Source organism: Thermobia domestica, chromosome 10, assembly GCF_964235325.1.
Source record: "Thermobia domestica chromosome 10, izTheDome1.hap1.1, whole genome shotgun sequence".
In the NCBI taxonomy this organism is placed as follows: Eukaryota; Metazoa; Arthropoda; class Insecta; order Zygentoma; family Lepismatidae; genus Thermobia; species Thermobia domestica.
In genome coordinates this window covers 23,501,754-23,516,947 of record NC_137463.1, presented here as the reverse complement: position 1 = coordinate 23,516,947, position 15,194 = coordinate 23,501,754, and the positions used below count along the sequence as shown (strand labels likewise).

General features: G+C 37.4%; 1 protein-coding gene across 1 annotated transcript in view; it reads left to right on the top strand.

Annotated features, from left to right (window-relative positions):
• Nucleotides 1-15,194, top strand: part of Clk (circadian locomoter output cycles kaput protein Clock) — an 82,495-nt gene that overhangs the window by 57,070 nt on the left and 10,231 nt on the right. The window contains exons 11-17 of the mRNA XM_081727886.1: nucleotides 934-1,040; nucleotides 5,680-5,827; nucleotides 9,035-9,222; nucleotides 10,416-10,618; nucleotides 11,697-11,945; nucleotides 13,196-13,363; nucleotides 14,763-14,975. Of these exons, the coding sequence (XP_081584012.1) occupies nucleotides 934-1,040; nucleotides 5,680-5,827; nucleotides 9,035-9,222; nucleotides 10,416-10,618; nucleotides 11,697-11,945; nucleotides 13,196-13,363; nucleotides 14,763-14,975 (1,276 nt within the window). The remainder of the gene's footprint in view (nucleotides 1-933; nucleotides 1,041-5,679; nucleotides 5,828-9,034; nucleotides 9,223-10,415; nucleotides 10,619-11,696; nucleotides 11,946-13,195; nucleotides 13,364-14,762; nucleotides 14,976-15,194) is intronic.

The window sequence follows — 15,194 nt, the reverse complement described above, 5'->3', positions numbered from 1 at the left end:
TCATGTAGTTCGGTTCCCACGTTTAAGCTGTAAGTCTACGCCTTATACAGCCTCGACGCTAAACTCCAAATTTCAACCAATCAGCAGCGAGTATATATTGAAGTGACTTTAATCTCATCTCTCACTTCAAGGCGTTCGAGTTGAGAAACTTTCAGGAATTTTTTAACGGTGAAATCGGATTAGTTTCGGAGTAAAGAAGTGTTCAAGAATAAACTAAGTTACCGGAAAATAAATCTCTAAATTTTTATCTTTCTAACATAAAAGCTTTGTAAGGTAAATACTAACGTAAAGAAGGCACAATCATTAACGTCGAGATAATAAAACCTAGCCAAACCACTTGGCGTTACGGCCCGACTTGTGGGCCTGAGCCGCTCCAACGCCATCTGTGAGCGATCGGCTGAACTATGTCCATCCTAGTAACGAACTCGTGCTCAGCGCCCTGTCTCTAACAGGCGTATCACGAACTTTCTAGACTTAGTTGCCGTCACGTCTTTTATTCACACGACTCCCCGATTTGCCTCACGACGCTAGGTGGACGCCGAAAATTGGGGAAGCACTGGCCGGGAATCGAACCCAGAACCACATAGACATGAATCCAATGTTCTAACCACTAAACTATGGTGTCTTCTACATCAAAATAATATATTTTGAAAATGCTCATTCGTCAGTCAGGTAAAGTACCATTACTTTGTTACACGTTGAGGGAGATGCCATGCTTCGAAATTATGAGAGTCCTGATATTGAATGGTGAATGTCAAGTTCAGGATTTTTTATTATTTTATGAACGGCTATTCTTGTGTGTAATTGCCAGTAAAACTATTATTTTAGTACTATTTAAATTGCATGAACATAGTGTTCCAAATAAGAGATGCACGTTTGTATATACATTTCTTGCATGTCATTCACAGAATTTCCATTCTCTTCTTCTTCTAGAGCACCACCAATTATAGGATATTTGCCATTTGAGGTACTAGGTACTTCAGGGTATGACTATTATCATATAGATGATCTTGAAAAAGTTGTTACCTGCCATGAAGCATGTAAGTTCATATTTCTGTAGATGAAACAAAAATGTAGTTATGTATTTATACATTTCATTTGTAGATAAAATCGTGAAGTATTGTCATTTCTTTTTTGAATTTACAGAATAAAGTATATATACATAGACACTAGTACTGTAGATGCATTCAGTGAGGTGTTCTATGTTTCAATGATCCTGAAATAACCAAGTCGCTCTAATTGACTTTGAAATATCATGGGTTACTGATAGAGAGCATATACATGTAATGATGAATAGCGCTTTACGTAGACTCAGTAGGAAGAGAATACTAACCGTGAAAACTCCGAACTCATGATAACTGAAGTGTTTGGGTGTTTTTAGTACTGTGATATACGTCAATGGTGGAGACAGGCCAGAACAACATAGTAGAGTACGAGCGGTTTGTGGGGTTCGAGTGAGGGTGTATCGAGTAATCGTTCCGCCCACTGGAAGTATCCGCATTAATGTTGATACCTTGGTCTGGACGCAAGGCTACCATTCTGTGTGCCTCTCGACAGTATTTCCGTAACGTCTCACCACCATACAGATCGCTTCCAATGATTTAGCGAAAGAAGTAACGGAAGGATGAGTAGTGTATCATTATCTTTAGTTATGAGAGCCATTCTTCTTCGAATCTAATGATGCCCGTTTGCGGGTTCAGTGACAGGCGATTGATCCACACTTTCCTTAGTGTGTACGTCAGCGAGACACAGGACCATACCATACGTCAGCGAGACACAGGACCATACCATGATGTGTTGAATAGTAGCCTACAATGGCCGTTCGGGTATAACATTCGTGCATAAAACATTGAACAGTGCTGCGTACATCCAGAACATCTTCAGAACACCGCTCATGATAATACAACCATTGAAATTGAAATGTAATTTCTCATTTATTAAGTTTTATTTATTTATTGTAACTTCTGTGGCTGTATTATTGTACGAGGCAAGAGTATGGGACGACGTCGTCCCCATAAAGAAAAGTTCGAGGAAGTTTTTCTCGAAGGTATCAAGAAAATGTAGAGAGGTAACAAGAAAACTATGACACATAAAAGTGTGTTTAATTTAAGATGCAACGATATAAATCACTTTTGTGTATCAATTGTTTTTCAAATTGTAGATACTTTGTCAAAACGAAATGGTAACATCTACATGAGGATGACAATACATGATATGTACATTTTTACAGAAGAGCAAATCGCAGCCTTATAAATTAAATCTATACGAGAATGTCAAAACAAATGTAAATTTTTGGTCATTTTCTGGATTTTTTCGCTCCGGTAGTTGGTCACACTGAGATCTATATGCTGAAGAAAATTTGACTTAGTTAAAAAAATTCACTATTTAACAGTATATCTTTCGTATTCGTATAGTATTTAACAGTATACAATGTTTTGCCATTCCTCGTATAGAAATGTTAAAATACCTAATGTGCTTAAGGTTTCATGTGTGTCACGAGGATGATAGACAAGAGCTTGTCATGTATTTGAATTCAATATGGAGAGTTCTATAATTTTCTCTTGTGGCCTTGTTGATTAGATTAACTAATATCCACTAGTGGAAATATATTTGAAAACAGCTCGGTTTCATGTCTGATTAGAAAGAAATTTCAATTACATAATGTATGTCTGGAGGGCATAGTGGTCTTAGTTTGAAGAACTCAGCACATCAGCCACTGTAGGGTCAGGTTGATTGTTGAGTCCATGCTGATAGTGCTTTGAGGGACTTCGGACGACGCGACAAGTGTTGTTGTCTGTGCTAATCCGTTGCGTGTGGATTACAGTTTGCAGTGTCAAAATAGAAACAGAGAGCACCTTTTATGCATTTGAATTTCTTTAAACATGACCGTGTGTTTGGGCTCCAAGAGGCCGGGTGGTCAGTACGTAGAGTTACCTCTCGCTTAGCTCTTGAGGTGTCAATGGTTCATCCGTGATGTGATGTATATGTTGGAAAGCGGAAGGTTCCTACATCAGACTTGGCCCCGCAACGCACCGGGAAAGGCTTGAACAGAAGGACTATGTGTGGCCGTCCTAGCTGGCAAAATGACAGTCGCTAGTGTAATCATAGTCATCTTGGGACCCTCATGTGAACACACTAAACAGTAAATAATCGATTGTTGAAAGCAAGATTACGTTCTCGCGTTCCTGTCTCACGTTTACTCCTGATATGTGTCAGGAAAGACTACAGTGTTGAGGCGAATACGGATGTAGTATTCAGTCCTGGGAGTTGGATTTGTATTTCCAACACTGACTGTCATCTGTAGACGTGCAAGTGAGCTGTAAAATCCAGCATGTGTTCGTACTCTCCATATTACACCAGCACTTGACATTCAGGTGCAAGGGACAGTACTTATATATCCCGTTCGCCTCTGATCTTCCTTCAGAGAAGTATGAGATCCGTTATATTACCAATCGTGTCCTTCAACATTTTCTGGATAGTTGGTTTGATCCTATCTTCAAGCAGCAGGATAACCCGTGTCTCCATACCACCAGAACAACCCAACGTCCTCTACCCTGACTTACTAGTTCTACAGACGTATGTCTTATCGAGCACGTATGGGACATACAGAGGTTCTTTCCGATCTATGGTGACGATTTCAGACTGCACTTATCTTAAGAGAAACCATTTTGCCACTGTTAAGAGCACTCTAGTTGGTGGCCCTGTATCTGGGCAATTGCCCGACAGCAAAGTTTCCACTGTAGGAAACTGGCACGCAGTGTAGTAATATCAAGCCGCAACCACTCCTCCTGACAGACTTTCCATAGCTCTTCAACAGTAAGGGGTCTTCTCTGAAACAAGGCTCGTTTCAGATGGCCAAAGGTGCAACAGTCCATTGATGACGCATCAGGGGACTTCATTGGAATGTCTGTGAATGGAATGACATGAATTCCAGTTTCTTCTGCCATTTGTTGGAGAAAGAGGCGGGTTGAGCGAGATGTGTGACTTGACACCTTGTCTTGATGCACCCACACATGATTATTGTCCCTCCCGTAGAGATGGGGAATGTCATTTCGATAAAAGAGTGTCAGAACGTTAGCCTGATAATACTTCGAATTCATCTTCGTATTTTTGGCTACACGTGTATGGTCAGCTTGCCCTGATATGATATCCAACAATGATCATAAAGCCTGTGCCAAAACTTTCCTTGCATTCAGTGAACTATCTTTGAAAGTCTCTCGCACTTGTCGATGGATAAAAAGTTGCACGTGGCTTGTGACAGTCATGCAGATAAAGATAAAGATGCCCCGTCCAGTGTTACAACAAACTTCCATTTTTCACCGGCCAGGTATCACTTACAGTTTTCGACAATTGGTGCGAATTTCCTAGATGTGTTTTGGCAAGAGCTTATGAACACGCCCCTTCCGTCGCTTTCCAACCTCAAATCGCGGTGAATGATGATGTGCTGTCTTCAGTGATATCTGTAGCCAGTTCGCGATATTCCTGTGTGTGGGTGGATTCTCCCTGGTGACTAGAGACCCGACTTCCCAAATTTTAGCTCATGTGCAGCTAGTGACAGGCCAGAGGTTGGTCTGTTTTTGCCACACACGAATCCTCCCATGCCTCGTCTTACCAGCCCCTTTCAACGCCTGTGATATGCCATTTTTGAACATAGTGAATCCACGCTCCTTGCACAGTTTGATAATGGCACTATAACTATAGTTCACATCGGAAAGGGCAGTTTGTAGCCCTTCCAATAAGTACTTATTTTAGGCGGCATTTGTCCCGACATGCACTTAACCACCACACCTGTCTCGCAGTCAGTGGTCCAAGGTACCCACACGACTGGTAATTTCCTTCTCTTCCCGTGGTGGTGCTGCACGAAGTGTGTAATTTCGTCACCATAGATCGGAAACAACGTCTAGTGGAACAGCGCGTCACCCTTATCCGAACCGGTAATGTCCATCTGACAGATACACCAAAATCTGCAAATCTGCAGCAAGCTGGGTTACTGGACACTACACAAACATTCAGCATTTGTACGACCTGGTTCTTGTTCGAACAACTATGTAGTGACTACTCGAGATGGATTCATGTAGTATCAAAATGAGTACTATGTTTTTAAACACCCTGTATAACATTCTGGATGTTGCATGGTCACTATGTTGAGACCATTACAAGTAGCACTTCCTTCTTACGTGTCAAGTTTGATCCTTGAATTCTTACTTGGTCATCTTTAATCTATTCCTATAGACTAAACTAAACTGCTATCAACAGCCCTAAGGGTGGCCAGGGCTTATTAGTCGGCTTGTGGCACTTATACGCTTGGAGTGAAGTGTACATTCACATCGGGTCCCCTCGCCGTTAATGCTGGTTTTCTAGAACGAAATTCGGTAGTTCTTTCTTTCAAGGTGCTCCCCAGTTGTCCTCATGACACCAACACCATCTGGTGAGCACAAACAGTCACCCATCTTCCCTCTTCTCACACTCAACACTGGTTGACTTCGCTAATCTCACGAGAAATGGTATCCCAGTTCGGCGAGGGCGTTGGGTAATCTTTTCGACTAGTGTATAATTGTTGCATATTCAGAATACAACATAATTTCTCATTATGTAGAAAGTTCTTAAAATATGCAATAACTAAGTGTAAGTAGTTTTTGTTATAATGTTTGTAACTTTCATTTTCGTAATTCTTTATAGTAATGCAGAAAGGTGAGGGCACATCTTGTTATTATCGGTTCCTAACGAAAGGCCAACAATGGATTTGGCTACAGACGAGATACTACATAACGTATCATCAGTGGAATTCGAAGCCGGAATTCATAGTGTGTACTCACAGAGTTGTGAGGTAAGTATTTATGCAAGCTGAAATGGGTGTTATCAAATTTTACTCCTGTTTTCTCAAGTTGTACTTTGAAAATGGCTTTTTTTTTTTTTTTTTTTTTTTTTTTTTATCTCAAACGTGTAGTAAACGAAATGGTAATAAAAACCTGAACGACAGTAATAGGAAACAAATGAATCTTTCAGATTCCTCAGTTTGATACTAAGTTTGTAATTTTTTTTATATTGAAAAAGAAAGGCGAGTATGGTAATTAGTTAAGTCTTCATCCCGTCGAAATTAAAATACCGCTAATTTTACAGTAATTATGTGATATCTTCAAATAGATAAAAGATAATTGAAATGTGGAACAAGAGCGCCCTAGACAATATCATTTTACATGAGAAACCGTTATCACGACTTACTTATCTGCTTTCGATTTCGAGCCATTTTGAAAATCGGCATTTATTTTCGCGTTTCTAAACAGCTGAAAACGGAAAGCCACTAGGTGACTTGTGATAACGGTACCTCACGCAAAATAATATTGTCTAGGGCGCTCTTGTTCCATATTTCAATTATCTTTTATCTATTTGAAGATATCACATAATTACTGTAAAATTAGCGGTATTTTAATTTCGCCGGGATGAAGACTCTTAAGAGTGCAAACGTTTTTCTTTTTTTTCTTTTATATATATAAAGTCTATTGAAGTACTGTCTTATAAATAAACTCAAAACGGATACTCTCTTTGTTATAGATACATATATGTTGAACATACGAGGGGCTCCCTAATTGAAGGAGAAGGAATGTCACAAAACTGCATTTTCGAGAAAACGGCGTTTTAATATTGAAAACATAAAAAGAACAGAGTTAGTTAAATATTTTGCCCCTTTTTACATGGGCATTTCTACATCTAAGCATGCATGGCATATACAGTCAAATAGTACCAAGAGTCACCAACAGATAGGACAAAGCACCCTATAAAGCACATACATGGGCATTCCTTGTTTTTCCCCCCCTTTCCCTTCAATTATGAATATGACAAGCGTGAACAGGTCATAACAGTCAGTTTACGAGTAGGGCACCTGAACGGAGAAGTATGTGGTGCTCAGTCAGAATATTGTCGCAGTTCGAGCACGCGCCAACATAAAGTTTTTATACAAATTGGCGAAATCTGCTTCAGATACCTACTTTAATAGTCTTAAAGTCAGTTTACGGTGACAATGCTGTAAGGAAAATGGCGTCGGTATCCGTTTCGTCACCGTAGAAGACATCAAAACCAACGCGACTGCTGAATTTCGGAAGATGCCAAAAATGCCCTTTCGTCGGTGTTCCCAGCAATCGCAGGAGCGGTGAAGCAAATGTGTGTGTGTGTGTGTGTGTGTTCCGAAGATGCCTACTTTGAAGTCGATTAAGTAAATGTGTACTTATATTGTAATAAAGAGCTACAATAAAATTCCGGAAACTTTTTGAAGCTCGTATATCAGGTGGTGACATAAATAATTCATTACTTTACACTTTTTTCTTTTCCTTTCTAAAATTTACGAGTAATATTTCCTTACAATTTCATGAGAATTTACTCGAAAGATTTCAGAATTTTCATGCGCCAATTAGGTTAGTCATGTTTTGAACATTGTCAAGACGCAGACATGAAAAGCCCATAGGTAATAAATACATTTAAAAAAAATATGAAATTGGACTCAAAACAGTTGAACAAAATTTGGAACCCAATTGTCAGATTCTTTGGAAAACATAAAAGGTGTACAAAGTTACCGGGAACTCGGAAGTCTGAGTATGTGTATGGTGGTAGCCAGCTTGTATTTAAGTTGATTTACTCGATGCAGTTTTTTAAAGTTTATTAAATTATTTTTTTTAAAAAAACTTATTTTTAGTTAGTTTTAATTTTGAATCTAGATATTGTTTAGTTATCCTTTCTGTATGTTTATCTTCCTTATATACACGTTTTGATATCAGTTGAGGGAGTCCGAAATGTTCTAAGACGTAGAAATGTGAGTGGCATTGAAATTTTGAATGATCTTTACTTGAAATATTTTGGAATACAGTAGACTATCGATAATTGGAGTCTCAATAATCCGATATTTTGTATAATCCGAGTCACCCAAAAAGAAACCAGCGCTAACAAATGAAAATTCCGTTTCCAGTACGCCCTTGAAGTAAGTACAGGGTGTCCGGAAAGTCGTGCATCCCGACTTCCGGAGCATCGGAACTTTTGAACCTTACGTGCGAATGACGTGGACCCAGAGAATTCCTGTCTGTATAGATAATTTTGAGATAGAAACCATGGGTAGAGAGTTCGACATTCGTTTTTATGAATACCAGAAACATACTAATATGAAAATTGGAGACTGTGTCAACACATGTGGCTGACCACCAAGTATGCTACGGATAGACTGTTACAAACAAACAAAAAAAACTTGCTAATCTCTGAGGAAGTCGTTGCCAGGGGTAGGTAAAGTGTTACTTTTCCCAAATTATTTTCAAGTTTCGGGGGAACACGTTGGCTCAGTGGTTGAGCGCTTACCTCTGATGTGTGGTGTTTCTGGTTCGATCCCCGGCCAAGTTAAGTTTGTGGTGAACAACATCGTGTCCGTGGATTGTCTCAGGGTATTCTCTTTCCACATTCTCATTCCACCGATTCTTCCATCATCATTCACTTACCTTAAGAGGGCTTTCGACGCCGAAATTAAATTGCCCGCAAATTTTAAACTTTTCCGTAAATATCTCAGAAACGTATAAAGCAGAGAAAAATTGCAAGTTGTTGTTCTTTTAACAATATGATTTTACAAATGATAGCGTAGTTGCAAATTCTCTGAATGTTTTCCGTTGTTTGAAAGTTAGGAAATCAACTTTTTAACGCGAAAAAAACAATTCGTTCCTAGCTTTTTACATAACCAAAACATTCAGAGGAGTTGTAACTACGCTATCATTGGGAAAATCACATTGTTAAGAGAACAACAACTTGCAATTTTTCTCCTCTTTATAAGTTTATGAAATATTTAGGGAAACGTTTAAAATTTGCGGCAATTTAATTTCGGCGTCGAGAACCCTCTTAATCATCCGCCTCCCTTAGCCTAAAGTCATGCGATTAACAGAAAGATTTCATTTTCAAGTTACTTGTTCGTAACAGCGCCTCCGTTGTAAAAGAGGAATCAATGTTTGTCATCTTAAACAGATTGTAATGTAGTGTAATTTCTGAAATTTTGTATTTAATTTTTCAGCTACGCTGATGTGATGAAACAGCTTCGGAAGAATAATCAGGATTCCAATAATAAATTGTTGTCGAGTGACAATGACCCGGTGCTCGGAAATGGCGACAGCAACAGTAGTAGTCACAAACAATTACAACAACAACAAGTAACCGCTTCGCAGAGTGGTATGGGGTCCTCGTGGTCTTCCAGATCATCGGGTGAGTAGTAGTTGCTTATCTTAGTCCTCTTGTGAGGGAATTTGAAAAAGATAGCTGAGTAATTTTTCTTGTCATTGTAAAAATTTGTGGAAATGAAGAATACATTTTGTAAAATGAGTTATTGTTAGCATTAAGAACTTGCCATGTGCCACTGTCCTATTATTTTTCTTCAGAGTTTAATTTTTCTCAGTATTTCGGCTATCGTTGTAGCAATTAACAAGAGCAGTTTTAAATGCAAGCTAAGCATCCCTTTATTTTCACCCTGTAAATAATTTCTTGTTTTGCAAAAGAAAAGTTGGCCTGAAGTATTTTAACAAGCACTGTAAAAGAAAAATAAATGGACGAAATATTGACAGGAAACCCCCCCCCCCCCCAAACAAACCAGATAAATAATGCTAAGTTGAAGAAAATTTATTATATCTGATTATAGAAACTTCTGAACAGTCAGCAGAAAAAAATATATGTACCCCTAATAAAGGTTGTAATCACTGAAGTATCCAAATGTTAAAACTGCGTACTGACGCTACGTTTCAATGATCTCTTGTCATCTTCATCATGCGTGTTTTTTAAGAACGAAATTATATTGCTAGGAGATCTACGTATTTTTATCAGTTTCCTTCAATTGTAGAGGAAAATTTTAATATTTTCTTTAGTTGGTGCAAAAAAGTTCTTGCTGAAAACTACTATTTCCATTTCTTACCATGCATTCCGCAAATACGGAAGAATACCTATATCGTATTAACATACTTCATGATATTGCTCCTTGTCGTGTTATTTTTATATATAGTCTATAAGACAGTGAGCCAACAAGAGGTATATCTCTGCTCCAACCGTTCTTTAACCACTTCATTCATAGCAGTGTATTTGACAACTTCTGCATAAGTATTCTGAAAATCCTTACTTCTGACAATAGGAACGATTACACTGTCCGTCTACCTTTGCATGCGCTTGCCCTAATTGATTTTCCTAAATTACATTATACTATAAAGTAGAAATACTTTTGATTCGCACACTTAAATAATTCCTTAAAACCATTACTTAATATATTTATAAACAAAATAGTACCGTAGCTATATATATATATATATATATATATATATATATATATATATATATATATATATATGATGGCACAGATGGATGTTATAGTCAGTCCTTTATAATACATATGTTTTTTGAATTTTTTGTTGCAGCGTGTAGAAGTCCTCGTTTTTCGAACAATGCAAGCCATAGCGTGGGTACAACGATGAGATCTGCAGACGCATCTCCATCAGCGTCGGGAATGAACGTAGGGTCCGTGAGAGTCAAACAGTCTCTACAGGGTCCAGGTTCAGACTCTACTTCCATGTCAGCAGATTCTCCAGGGTCAAGGCATTCGCAAATGACACACAGTACAGTAAGTAACTATTTGACCGTAAGAGTGTAATATGAGTGGTTATTAATCTTGTTCATTCGTATATTATTAATTATCAGTATGTTTCTAGAGATTCTCTAATTATAACAAAGACAGTATTCATACTCACACAGTTATTTTTGGAGAAGAAAATTAAAAATTCTCTATACTATTAACACATTCTTCTAATTTAGAGAGCCGAGGTTCAGAGCCTGATATACAATATTCAGATTGAGGTTGTAGTTACTTTTCCATTAGTTTCCCTTAGTAGTCAGTATAATATTCTCTGACAGTTTTACTAAATCATTATTCTGGCAATTACTCAAGTTAGTGCTACGAGTAAGTATGGTGAATCTGCAGCCATGAACTTATATGAATTGTATGTACGCGTTTTGCACTTATTCTCTGTTTATCATAGTGTAATGACATGAACATTAGACAGTCTTAACCTACACACGAGTTTGTGAACTCCGCATCTTTTTTAAAATCACGTTAGTGGTCCTTCGCTTTAATAGGCGATGCGCTGTATCTAATTAATTCATTTTTGTAAATCTTTTATGGTGTTGGTCTCGATAATTATGTATTCCTATTAATAAACCTTTTTGGTGGTGTTTGTCTTAGAAATTACCATATTCTCATTTTAAATTATCAATATCCTTTAGATTATGCAACCCAATCACCACTATGCTCACTCAACAATACCACAAAAATAATCAATTTTTACACTTTTTACTATGTATATAAAATACATGTTAAGTTGCAGATTATATCGATTACAGTTGGTCTTGTAACGGTGACACCACTACTCCTAAGAATGACGCACACGTAATTTGTAATTTAAATTAATTATTTGTGTTTAGAGTTTCTGTGAACGACAAATTAATCTTTTTTGAACTATTTCATCTTCACATAATAGTAGTGTGTATGAAGAAGGAAATACAGAGAACTAATTATGTCGTTGGCAGATCAATGATAAAATATTTACATAGCCATAACTGGAAGACTAGGTTTCGATTTCAAGCCAGTTTAGCGATCAGTTTTCTGTTTAGTATATATCATTTTATTAATGTGTTACTTTCAGAAATCCAGCGTAGTTCATACTCCAAGAGTATCGCAAGGGTCTGGAAGTGTGTTAGTATCGCCTCCTCCTCAGCAGTCCATGAATAAGCCTGTCGGATCAATGCCTCCACATTCCCAGCATCTACAGACCAATTTCATGGAACAGCCGCAACAACAATATGTTGCTGCCATTCCAGTGAGGCCTGTCTTGGCGAGTTTTCCTGCTCAAGCGGCGGTGGTTACCTCTCTTCCTACAAGTGCTGCACCTGAAGTAAGTAATTATTGTTATGAATAATACACACGAACTGCTTAGCAGCTAACAGTTTTAAAGATAATTAGTATTCACGAGTCATGGTTTCAGCATAAATTACTGAATACTGAAGTACAAGTAATACTAAATGAATTTATTTTATACAGGAAGAAGGATTGTACCGTAACTACTGTTTCAAAAACTACAAGGAACTCATCTTCAGTTATTACAAGGTGCTTCACAATAAGAAGTTAGACAGCAATTAAAAAAAAAAAAAAAAAAAAAGTCAAGTCTATTTCACTTTCAAGGGGCACAATAAAAATGTTAAAATGTTAACAATTTAGCCGCACTGGAATACAACTTCTCATGAGAACAGCAAAGTCAACGCTTGCCTGTCTGTGGGAAGATGGGTGGCCATTCTTACTCACCAGTTGGTGTTGGCAGTGCCGCATCCACCTAGCGTCGTGAGCACAATTGGGAATTCACTTGAAAGAAAGAAGCGACGAATTACGATCTAAAAAGCCATCGCTAACGGTGAGAGGAAGCGATATGCTTGACCACACATCACCCCAAAGGCATAAGTGCAACAAGCCGACTGGTAGGCATTGGGCCCCTAAGGACAGTTGCACTAGGAGTTCAGTTCAGAGTTCAATTCCAAGAGGAATATATCAACTAGAATCAAAGAATACGTAGATATCATTTAAAAAAGTGATTACCCGACCTAAGGATTATTGAAACATTTTGCAACATACTCATATTTGAATAATATTTTGTGACATCTCATATACATGTTTTGAAGTCAGTATAATATATGAAAAGAAAAACAGTTCTACTACTCTACTTATCACTTTTCAAGATATAATATGTCGTGTATACTGGGCAGCAAATCTTTATCCCATCCTCAAGACGAAACGTGAAACATTGTAGATAAAATATCTTGAAATCATTTATACATAAGAACACACAAAAGGAATTATTAACGTTCTGAACATAATATAAAACATATCGATATTTGCGGACTTATACAGGTGATGGACGAAGATTTGTAGTCCGAAAATATTGGTGTGTTTTTGCTTAGAAAGTTGATACCATAAGCCTTCAGTTTTTTAATTGTCTATTCCGTTTATAATATATGTTCAGCTCACCATCAGAAAGTACATCTATATAATCTTTCACCTTATTTTACTATCTTCTTTTTAACTATTGTATTGTAAAGAAAAGTTATTTAGTTTTTGTACGTTGAAAGTTAATAATGACATTTGTGATTCCAGTTGCTTCGTCAGCCTATTGTGATGACGTCAGCGCAGACGCAGCTGCAAGAACAACTTCAAAGAAAACATGCAGAGCTTCAGCAGTTAATAGTCCAGCAACAGGAGGAATTGCGGCGAGTGCAGGAACAGTTAATGATGGCGCAGTATGGCCTTCTTCCTTTCATAAATGTAGGTAGCTTTTGATTATATTGTAATGTTTTGTGTGAATAGAGACAATGACAATTTGGGATTTTAGCCCTTTACGTAAGTTATTTTACAAAATAATACAAAATAGTTTTTGTGTTTACAAGGTTTTTTATGACCAGAGATGTGAAGGAAGGAATGTTTTATACGGGAACCCGGGTAGCCTCCGGGGCGTTTTGCAGTGATTTTAGGTTACGGTTTTTTGATCACCTCAGCTTATGGTAACCTCGTGAGGTACGGTTTGTGGTGAGTAATACCCTTCGCTCAAAACAGCCTCCAGGGATTTTAGGCAGGGTAGAGCTCGTTTGTTTAAGGCGATCTTTAGAGCAGGTATAAGTTAGTGATTAATGGTTAACTGATGTCTCCGTCTTTTCTGGCTTTGCTTTTATAGGCCATTTTCAGGTGGCTCGTTTTTCTTCGGTTTCCGTCGTGCTATTCTTCCTGTCTTCCTGGTTTTGTATATTGTTTGCTGTTTATAAATAATAGCACGTGGTGCTTGTATAACATGTGCTCACGCTGTAAGGTAAGAATCCTTGCAATATATATATATATATATATATATATATATATATATATATATATATATATATATATATATATATTGTTGTATTTTTATGTTTTAATTCCCAAGATTGTGCTCTTTAAACGAAGGAAAAAGATGATAAATAAAGGCTGATAGGGATGTATATAATAGCTATGCTCTGAGTGGGGTTTGAATCCGCTGCAGACAGTTCTTGCGATCATCAGCCTAGTGCTTTAGGTCGCTCGACCGTGCTGACTGGTTTGTATTTCTTTTGAACATAATAATCTATCTTTCATTCATTCATTTTTTTATATTTTTTTTTTTTTTTTCATTTTTCGTTCATTCTCTTCCTTTCCTGTTTCCTTTCTTCATGATTTCTTTCTTTCCTTCATTCACTGTTCCTTTCTCGTGCATTCTTTAATTAATTACCGTATTTGCACGATTACCGATAAATAATTCGTTTCAAGTGTATTTTTGTTAAGTGATTTATGACCTATCTTATATAATTATGCTTGTTACCATTAGTTAAGTATAACACCTGCAACATGTTCTTTTGTTCAAACGCAGAAGAACATCCAAATGTGTTTCAACAAAATGACCAATTTCAACAGTATTATTACAGGCGATTTACGGCAAACAAACTTATATTCAAGTTGTCCCTCTGTTCCAAAGCCATTAGCAAAACACCAAGTAAGTATATTTATGCTGGTAACGGTCTGTCTATTCCAAAGCTATTGATAAAACAACGTCAGTCTATTCAAGAGCCATTGATTAAATGCCATGTAAATGTATAATTTTGCTGGTGAGAATACATTTGTGTCTGAAATAGTTTGTAATTGATTCTTTGTCTTTATTTTATAGGTTAGTGTGCCTTATTCACCGGAGACAGGTGAAAACACAACAAGTACCTCTTTAGGGCATAATTCAACGTCTGCACCCTCCGAAATGTACTGCACACAGTCCACAAGTGAAATGTCGGTGTCCTCTCAGAGTAATTATTCTCATTTTGTTACCACGATGGCAAGTAATCAGTCGCATGTGGAAACAACTAGTATAATAGCAGATCCAAATCAGGTAATAGTATGTTAATCTTTCCTAATAAGTACTACTAATAAAAAGTAAGGGTTCTACTCTCAGTTGCGAGTGAATAATTTTCCGTATATTTTGGAGGCTAGTTGGATTTTCAGGGGATAAAAATGCAGATATTGAGTTGTCCACACACATGGTAGGAAACTACACTTCATGCTCTGTCCTACAACTTCTGTACAGACTAACACTTCATTGTTTTCTTAA